Below are 10,698 nucleotides of genomic sequence, written 5' to 3' on the forward strand. Positions count from 1 at the left end.
ATATTCAAGATTGCAATATTCAACTTCAGTTATTACTCATGGTGGTACAGTGGCTCTTTGTCCAGGACTAACCGACTGCTTGAAATTGTGTTTTTCTAGTTGCTTTCGGTGTGTGTGTTTTTTCCCTGATACCTCTTACATCTCTGAGACTAGAGAAGCAAATTTTCATATATCACTTAAGTTCCTCATGCCTAAAAATCAAAGTATATTCCTATGCAAATCTTGAATTTCAAATCATATAATTTGAATGAACTTCAATCCAGACATAATGAGACGCACTTAATTTAGCAATCCTTCAACTTTAACATTTATAGGGCTTCCCTGGTGGGGCAGTGGTTGAGAGTCCACCTGCCGATGCAGGGGATATGGGTTTGTGCCCTGGTCGGGGAGGATCCCACATGCCGCAGAGCAGCTGGGCCCGTGAGCCATGGCCGCAGAGCCTGTGCGTCCGGAGCCTGTGCTCCGCAATGGGAGAGGCCACAACAGTGAGAGGCCCGTGTACCACAAAAAAAACAAAACAAAACAAAACAAAAAAACTTTAACATTTATAGATTTTGTTTATTTAAACAATTTATATAGTCTAAAAGAAAAGGGAACCAATTCATTCAGTTTTTTTAACACAGTAATTATTAGGCTAAAATATACTTCATAGCTACAGAGTTTTTACTGGACTGTTCGTTTTCCTATTTGGCAGAACTCGTTAATTTGAAAAAGAAACTTAAGTTGTGTGTGGAGAACTCAGAATCTACTAGTTTATTACATTTGTTATATATTTATTTATCACATTTAGCAAAGAATATAAAAAATAACAACTGAATAAATAAGGAATGCTTATTTATTTATGGGAACAATTTGTAAATCATGATAAATAAGTAGCTATTAGTGATTACAAAATTGTCCTCCTGCCTCCTTACACAAAGAATGACTCTCACTGTAATTATCTTGGAGTAGAGCAAGAATTGGAAAGCATGAATAAATATCTCATGTGAATCATGATATATCCATTGCTTAAGATACAAAATATAACGTTTAGCAATAGTCCCTCTTATTAATAGTGAGGCTATGCTATTTTTTAAAAAATTTATTTATTTTATTTTTGGCTGCATTGGGCCTTCATTGCTGTGCTCAGGCTTTCTCTAGTTGTGGCGAGTCGGGGCTACTCTTCATTGCGGTGCGCGGGATTCTCACTGCAGTGGCATCTCCTGTTGCGGAGCACGGGCTCTAGGCGCATGGGCTTCAGTAGTTGCAGCATGCAGGCTCAGTAGTGGTGGCTCGCGGGCTCTAAAGCGCAGGCTCCGTAGTTGTGGCGCGCGGGCTTAGTTGCTCCCTGGCATGTGGGGTCTTCCCGGACCAGGGCTTAAACCCGTGTCCCCTGCATTGGCAGGCGGATTCTTAACCACTGCGCCACCAGGGAAGCCCTATGCTGTTTTTTTTACACTAGTTGAGGAGGGGCTGGTAGGTTTGAAAATTTCTAGAACTGCTGACAAAATAAGATTTTTAAATAGATTTTTTTTGGTTACTCTTTTTTTGTTGTTAGATTTTCTGAAAGTTGTATTTTGTTAAATCTCAGTTAAATACACAGTAGATGTCCATTTGTGTTCACATAAAGAACATTACAAGTAGAAATAAATGTCAGTGATTTTTTCTTTTTAAGAATACTTCATTAAAATGTACAGTTATGTATCATATTTGGTGAGAGCTGATGTACATGTACTATTCTGAGAAAAATACCATTTCATCAAGAGCTATCAAAAACTTTAAAAATTTTATGTGCACAAAAATGTGTGAATTTTAAATCATTAATTAGGTGATTTGTGCTTTTGTTTAAACATGCTGATGCCCATTTATTATAATACTTTTTCCTTTGGGAATCATTGTAAAGATGACATTTAATATGTAAAACTTCCATTAGTCCTCCTCCTCAGAAAATACATGAGTTGTCTTATAAATGATTAATTTTTAGTCTGTTTCTTTAATATCCTGGTTCTGTGAGGTTGGATTATATGAGGCTTTACTACTTTTATAATAGAAATGATCCTGCAATTTCACAATTTTTTTTTTAAGATTGAATTTGTACAACTAGTGAATTTGTTCTCACAAATTAAAACTCTTCTTTGATTCATTTACTTACATATAATATGATAACTAATTCACTTCAAGGTACTTGACTGGATTGCCTGTTATATTGGTTTAAACTCATAGGAAATTACTTATAATGTACTTGTTACATTTTACACTGTACTTGCTAAAGTTTTACTACATTCTATACATATGGCATTCCGTGATGAAACCTGTTTCAGTAAGTATTTTTCTTTAGCTTGTAATTTTAGAATAACTTACCCCATGTAGATTTAGTATTTTTCTAACAATCACTTTTTAAAAGCTCTGTCAGTACCACTCATTTAAAAATTAATTATAAGAGATTACCATTTGGGTCATTTATTTTTTATCAATGAAGAAATTCAAGATTTTTGAAGTCATCCTTTCTTCAAACTCTAGAATTTTGTGTAACATGACCTACAAATACCACTTAATTGATAATTAACCAATCTTTAATTTTTACTATTTATGTTTAGCTGCTTTTTAATATTAATGGCTATTTACTCTGTAATCTAATGGCAATACACAGGATCATTTGCATCTAATATTTAAGTATCCTTAGAATGTTCTCTCTAAAATATTAGCTGCTCTTTCTGAGACTCCATCCTAAAGCAATGTGACATTGAATTTTGCAGACATGGTTGAAATTTCTCAATTTCCTAAATGTTCAGATATCTTACCCATGGAGTATAGACATGATGATGACATTTTTATAACACTATATAGTTTATAACATGTTTTTACTTTGTCTATTGGTCTCATTTGATAATAGCCCATCTGGCTAACATAAATATGTGCTTTTTATTTTTTAAATCACTAAATAATGGTATATACTACATACGTCCTTTCTAAAAATTAAAGAGTTTTCTTTATTTAAGGAAAATATTTTTGAGAGAATTATTAAGTCAACAGCTTATACTATGGCCACTTAACAAGAATCTATAGTTTTTCATTCTTTTAAAGATAAGTTCAGCTCTTACAAAAATAAACTATATTAGGTAAAGATGGATTTCAAGAAAACATATTTTAATTTTTTCATTCTTTTATTATTCTGTTATTTCCTTGTGCTACTGGCTAAGAAAATGTACATTTGAATGATTCGATTTAATTTTTTAGTAATGATAATTCTTAAGCCAGCTGTATATAGGACACTTAAATAATAGTCTTAATTTAAAAGAAAAAGTATTTCTTAGAATACAGTGTCACACTTAAACTTGGAATAGAATAATTTAGGATTTACGCCATACATAATTTTTCATTCCCTTTACATAATTGGTAACTGACTAAGTGTCAGATTTATTTTTTTTTTACATGTAGAAGTATCACTACTTTCTAATCTTAAATTAAGAATGAAAAACTATTGTTACTATGAATATATTTTCATTAACTGTGCTGTCTTTTCAACTTGCTGCTGAATCAGCCTGCATTGACATTCTTTGCCTTTCTGTGTCTTGTCTATCTTTACCGTTTTCATTAGATCCTCCTACTACTACCACCCTTCAGCCTACAATTCAGTGGCATCCCTCAACTGCTGACTTCGAGGATCTAGCAACAGAACCAAAAAAATTGCCCTTCCCATTGTCAACTTTGGCAACAATTAAGGATGACACAATTGGCACAATCATTGCTAGTGTAGTGGGTGGGGCTCTCTTCGTAGTACTTGTAAGTATTTTGGCTGGAATATTCTGCTATAGGAGAAGACGGACGTTTCGTGGAGACTACTTTGCCAAGAACTACATTCCACCATCAGATATGCAAAAAGAATCACAGATAGATGTTCTTCAACAAGATGAGCTTGATTCTTACCCAGACAGTGTAAAAAAAGAAAACAAAAATCCAGTGAACAATCTAATACGGAAAGACTATTTAGAAGAGCATGAAAAAACGCAGTGGAACAATGTAGAAAATCTCAGTAGGTTTGAAAGACCAATGGATTATTATGAAGATCTAAAAATGGGAATGAAGTTCGTCAGTGATGAACAGTATGATGAAAATGAAGATGACTTAGTTTCACATGTAGATGGTTCCGTAATTTCCAGGAGGGAGTGGTATGTTTAGCAGCCACTAAATGTGACTTAACTATGTACAATGTTTCATTCATACTAGTTGATCATTTTCAGATTGTTCATACTTTTTCTCGAGGAATAATAAGCTTTTCAACTTGATTTTCAAGCTTTTTATATTCTAATTTGACAAACAGAAATGTAAAATCTGGGTTCAGTGTATCTGAGCTGCTTTACAGTTTTTTTTTTCAATGCTGTACTACTGTCTCAAGATTTAAATTTTAATGCAGAGTACTTTATTGGTCTGAGGCACACAGGTAAGAAGAAATGTCAACATTAAATGAATGACTTTTTTGGTACAAAAGTTAAAAAAAAAAAAAAGGAAACTACCTTGGCATTGCGTATTAAATGTTTACCTAAGACTATTATCTCAAGTAAAATGTTTGTTAAACATATACCTCTCAAAATTTATCACCACTAAATGATACTACATCAAAATTGACTATAAAACTAATTCAAGAAATGTTTATATATATTTTTAGTATACAAAAAAATTCAGCCTGATGAAACACCTTTTCTTTTCAGACATTATTTTCTATGTTTCTATACAAATGGAATCTTTACCTCTGCATTTTAATGAGCCTTGCCATAATTACTGTAGAGTGGCTTTTGAAAGGTATTTTGTTGCACTAAAAACTGTGGTAGTACACTCAGTGAACATGATGTGTGGAAGAGCATAATTAGCTGATCAATATTTTTGTCCAGAATACATACAAGAGTAATAAAAACATGCCTTTTAAACATGATAATTACTACAATCTCTTCATCTCTGGAGGGCAGTGCTTATATTGTCATGTGAACATAGGTTTTGGTACATGAAGTGGTAGTTTTGTTTTAATGATTTATGTCCTAAATATAAGAATAATAATGAAAAGATGGTACATAGTTTAATAGAGTGCAGAGAGAGCATTTCAGTATATGGAAAACCATGGGTAAAACAAGCATTGGAGTACCATTTTTAGAAATGAGACAAACATTTCAGCCAAGAATCTGTGCAGAGAATTTTGTAGACCATCTTGTTTTAGTCATTTAATATTGATGTTGTTCAAATGGATAAATATATAGGAAAAAAATAGAATAAACTTGGAAATTTGAGATTTAACAAGAAAAAATCTGAATTATAGAACCAATCACTAGCACTTGCTGATGGATATTGACAAACCATCCCCCTTTTCCTCCTAAATGTATGTATGTGTTTCAAGATTTTTGTTTTTCCAATTAAAACTGGAAACATCATGAGGTCTTTTTGTTTTTTTTTTTGGTTTTTACATAATTAAGTATATCCTTTCCAAAAATCATGTATCTTTTGAAAAAGAAATCTTACCTAAATCTTCAAATGTGGATCTTCTTTGTTAGGTAATTAAATTGCTTCTACAGTGGAGTCCTATACAATTATAATGATGACAAGTATTTTGAAGACCAAAGAATATGTTTTATCTGTTGATGATTCATTTGAAAAAAGGACTGTGTAGAATTGCCTTAGGAGTTTTTCCAGGGAGTTGAAATTAGTTAGCAGGAGAATCATAAATTAAATAACTTATTTTGTTAATAAAATGGCAAAGTAGGTACTTTTTTTTCACCTTCCCAACTGCTCCCTTCCCAATCCTCATCAAATCTAGAAAAATGTTTTTATAAGGCAAAGTTCTAACATGTTCATAGAATTTTGCAAGTAGTGAAGGCTTTATTCTCAGTGATTATAACCTATTTTCCTTTATTTTAACATAGCAGTATTTTGTGGAAGTTTGAAATCTATTTTATTTCTCTCCCTCAAACACTTAGTATAACAATAAAGTGTTGGTTAAGGATACAGTTAAGTTCATTGATGTCTTGTTAAAAATATTTGGTTTAAATATGGCTAACCACTGACCAATATTAAGACTCTTTGGTCCCAATCATTGGAAGAAAAACTTTCTTGATAATACCTTATGATCAAAGTGACTTTATTTTTTTATTTAAATGTTAGCAATGATATGGCCATAAGATAGATGAGTCTAAAACTTCTTTCCATGGAAGATGTAAATTTGTGGCTTTTTTGAGCAAAACATCCTCTTTAGTGGTTTGAAGTGTCATATGAATCTGAGAAGAGTAATCCCATTTAGAATATTGTACAAATCACAACTTGACTCTAATCCGAAGGAAATTAGCAATGTATTCCAAGAACTGTATTTTAAAATATAAATATCTACTTAGTGATCATGAACTTTCTTTTAAATAGTGGCCATTGTGTGGTTAGGGTTTTTTGTTTAGTTTTTGTTGGTTTGTTTTTTTGGGGGGTTTTTTTTGGCAGTAGGGAGTGACATGGAACACTGCAAGTGAGTATTTGATATATTCTGCATCCTTTCTAAATCATTTGGCAAGCTACTAAAAGACTTCAGAATTTTAAGAATATGATATGATACTAGTGCTTAAGACTTTCTGAAGCATTGCACTATTGTTTATTAGAGCTTTATGTATGTTTACTGTACATAGAGACTTGTTTGTAAACATAGTCATATTAATAAACTGTTTTTTAAATTACTTTTTGAGTATCAGTAATGTGCACAGCTAATTGATGTATTGAACCCCTACTCTTTTGGAAAAGGTGGAAGAATAGTTTTACTTTATTTTGGCCGTGTTTATTGCCTTTATATTTGAACTGGTTTTTCATTTTTGTGTTCACTTTAGAGTTTTCTTTCACAGTAGTTAAAGTACTTCAGTGATACAGTGGAGATGAATTCAACTCTTTGTTTTTCCCTTTTTTGCATTTTTATTAAAATATGTTGAAACTTTAATAGGCTAGGGGTTGACTTTAAAAGTGGTATCTGAGAAGTATTTTATAGTTGAAAGATATAGTATTTTACCATGTGCCTGAAAGGTTTCTGTTTGATAAGTCTAACATTAAAGAAACCATTAAGGTTTTTCAGTAGTAGGTATTGCTTCTGATAGCCATATATAGGGAAGTTATAATGGTAAGCCTGGCTGAATGTTCGCATAAGGGGCTATAGGAAGTACAATGTATAAGTGCAAAAATTGAGAGAAATGTAGCAATATTAGATGCAAAACCATCTGATTTTAGTTTGATTTTGCTTTTGGTAAATACTGCTGAAACAAAGTATGAACAAGAAGTTGTTAATGTGTGGAAGTAATCAATGTAAAGTGTAAGAAAGGAAGAAATGGTACCCATATTGATTTTTTAATTCTAACAGGGGAATGATTTACAGATTGGATTGTTTTTCCTATTTACTTGTTAATGTATCATCCATAAAAAGCTCTTTTCTCAAATTTTTGTTATATTGGGATATATTTAGTTTTAATTTGTACCAGGGATTTTTTTTTTTAACCAAGTTACTTATCAGGTGGTAGCCCCAATAGCCGTTCAATAAATCTTTAAATAAAAGTTTTTTTAAAAAATTCTTAAGAGGCATATTTCTGTAACAAGCCTATGGCTCTGGATTACCTTCTTTGTCCGCATTTTGATTTTTGCTGGAGAGAGAGAGAGAGTGTGTGTGTGTAACCTAGTTTCCTTTAATTAATGATGTTTTGTGGAATTAGAAACCTGTTTTATTTCTCTTTCCAAACAAGACTATATCAGGTTAAGGATACAGTTAAGTAAAGTTTGAGGAAGCATCTAAGTTGGCATGTTAACCATTATAAAATTTACTTTTAATTAATCATATAATTCCTATCTCATATATACATATCATCAGTAACATTCTCCACAGTCATGAATTATCTTCTCGCTCTAGTCCTAGCAGTTAAAATAAATTTTAAATGTTTGCTGTGACTTTGACGTAAGTCAAATTTTTATATATTAGCTTTCAGTTTGGAATTAACACATTTCATAAAATATTTTTTAAGTTGGCATTTAGTGTTTTTAACTTTTTGCTTGTGAGCTGCTTTGAGTAGGAATGACATTGTTTCTTATTGTTTGTAGTTACCTTCTCCCTGTTCCTCATTTCTGACATTTGAAATTATGATACAGGGACTTCCCTGGTGGTCTGTTGGTTAAGACTCCATGCTTCCACTGCAGGGGGTGCAGGTTCCACCCCTGATCGGGGAACTAAGATCCCACACGCTGCGCGGCTCGGCCAAAAAAATAAAATAAAAATAAAATAAACAGTATTATAAAACCTAAAATATTTTAAGATAAAATAAATTAAAATTTGATACATTTTTCCCCCCTAAACTTTAAACTATTTTAGAGAAAGCAGCAGTTTTTTTCAAATAACGTACAATTTGACTGGATTAAGTTTGGTTTCATTCTTGTTATACCAATAAAAATTCATGCATGAAAGAATCTTTGGAATAGTGTACAGAGTATACCAACTTTTCGGTGTTTTTTTTAAAAATTGTTTCTGTTTATGCATTTCTGTTTTTTTCTATTCCAGTAAGCTACACTTTTTTTTTAAAGTACATGTCTACTTTGAGATGAGTAATGATAGGTTTCCATCAAGAGCTTGAAACCAAACATTGCTTACAAAAGCTTTTGCTATATATACCTACCCTTAGGGGTCATTTCTTTTCTCGAACCTTGATAATAGTTATTTTATCATGTTCATTTCAATTTTGAAGGGTAAAATATGATTCAATTTTGTGACGTTTTATTTCACTTGCCTTTTAGTTAATAGCTGCTGTTTGTTCTGGCTGAGCACTATGGATGAAGCCTAGTGAAAGTGAGTTTAGCAGAATAACTTTAAAGTATAAATCTCAAAACTTGAGAATAATTCAAGGCCTTATTTCCTTTCATGCATAATACTTCTACATAGATGTGATACCTGATTTCATAGTCTCAGTTATGAGAAATATCTCAGGGAAAACCAAGTCTTGAAGGGACAGTTTGATTTAAAAGCTAGAGGAAACAAGACCTAGAGGCTTTGACCTTCCTGTTTAAAAAAAAGTTTATTATTAAAAAATATGCAATAGTAAGACAGAATAATGAAATGAATGTTCATGTACCTGCTTCAGTTATTGTCAGTTCATGGTCAGTCTTGTTTTATTTAAATTTCTGTCTATATAATCCCTCCTGCCATTAGTTCATCTGTAAATATATCAGTATGTAGCTCTAAAAGTTAAGGAACATTTAGAGAAAGTAACCACAGATTCATTACTACATCAGAAATGAATAGTTCCTTAATATCAAGTATCCAGTGAGTGTTCAAATTTCTAATCATATATTTTTGCAGTTTTAGCTAGTAACCAAATGTGATCCATACATTGGTTGGTTGAGATGTCTTTTAATCTGTGTGTTCTCTGTGTGCTGTTCCCCACTCCCACACTTTTCCCATGCAGTTTTTTTGGTGAAGAAACAGCTTCATCTGTCCTGCAGTTTTCCAGTTTGGATTGTGCCAGTTGCACCTCTGTATTTTCTGTAAGTTGACAGATCTAGAGCCTTGATAAGATTAAGGTTTAATTTGGGGGGCAAGGTTACTTCAGTGGTGGTATGTTCCTCTATCAGAAGGCGCATAGTCTTTACCTCGTTTTCTTTCAATATTAGTAGCCATTTGATGCTCAAAGCCTAGATCTACTAACAGGGAACCTACATAATTTCTAGATCTATTAACTCTTTTTTTTACCGTACCATGTGCTTTAATGTCTTAATAATTATGTTCATGCTGCTCCCTTTACCTGAAATACCCTTTCCTCCCTTTGCCATATTGGGAAACCAGTCCATATTCAAGGTCCAGCTCAAATTATAGTTTTATGAAACTTTTCCCTTTAGAATTAATACTTGCTGTTCATAATTCTTTTTTATCAACTTGTATCTCCTCTATTGTAACCTCACATTTTATTCTAGTTATTATCTGTCTTCTTTAGATCAGTGCTCTTCAATACTCTTGACTGTGCCTATCAATTAAAAATTAGTATGTACTCGTACTCCTAATACGTATGTTTATAAATTATATATGTGCTACCATAGAATTTTGCTATATGCATTTTAAAATATTCACAAAAAACAAATTTTTAATCTGCTGAAATAACATTTTAAAATACTATTTTCACTAAAACAGTAATATTTGGGTAAACAATATAATTGTGCTTCATTTTAAAAGTTAACTTTTTTTCTTGCTAAAACATTTTTGAGAAAACCATATAATTGTGCTTCATTTTTTTTTAATCTTGGTTTTATACTTTTTGATTCAGTGTTTCAAAGTTTTAAGTCCATGTTGAGTATATTTTAACTTGTTTTTAGGTATGAAAGCTAAGCCACCTCTCAAAAACAAGTAGATTCAAATGAAAGAAGTTCATTGTTGGGAACCTTAACAGTTTTCATCCCAGCTACTGTTTTTAGAGCTAGTCTTCATGTTCAAGGTGTTTGATTTTTCAGTATCATGCTAATCACCACTCACATTAGCTATTTCAGCACAGTATGGGTTTAGTGTGAGGTTTGTTGTTAATAAGAGTGAATATAAATTTGTTTTATTTGGTTTCTAAATGTATTTGATTGGGGGGGGTTCATTTGTCACATCTGATTAGATTGCCATGGTTTTATTTCATAATGTAACTGGTAAAGTTTATGTATTAGGAAGAAATTATTTGCATTGCCATTTTTGTGGGG

General features: G+C 32.0%; 1 protein-coding gene across 1 annotated transcript in view; it reads left to right on the forward strand.

Annotated features, from left to right (window-relative positions):
• The window catches only part of NECTIN3 (nectin cell adhesion molecule 3), a 72,598-nt gene extending 62,570 nt beyond the window's left edge, over window positions 1-10,028 (forward strand). The window contains exon 6 of the mRNA XM_022597899.3: window positions 3,578-10,028. Within this exon, the coding sequence (XP_022453607.1) occupies window positions 3,578-4,158 (581 nt within the window). The 3' untranslated portion in view covers window positions 4,159-10,028. The remainder of the gene's footprint in view (window positions 1-3,577) is intronic.
• Window positions 10,029-10,698: the final 670 nt, after the last annotated feature.

Source organism: Delphinapterus leucas, chromosome 4 (genome assembly GCF_059928025.1).
Source record: "Delphinapterus leucas isolate spDelLeu-1000000601 "Yukka" chromosome 4, BTC_Dleu_Yukka2, whole genome shotgun sequence".
Lineage (NCBI taxonomy): Eukaryota > Metazoa > Chordata > Mammalia > Artiodactyla > Monodontidae > Delphinapterus > Delphinapterus leucas.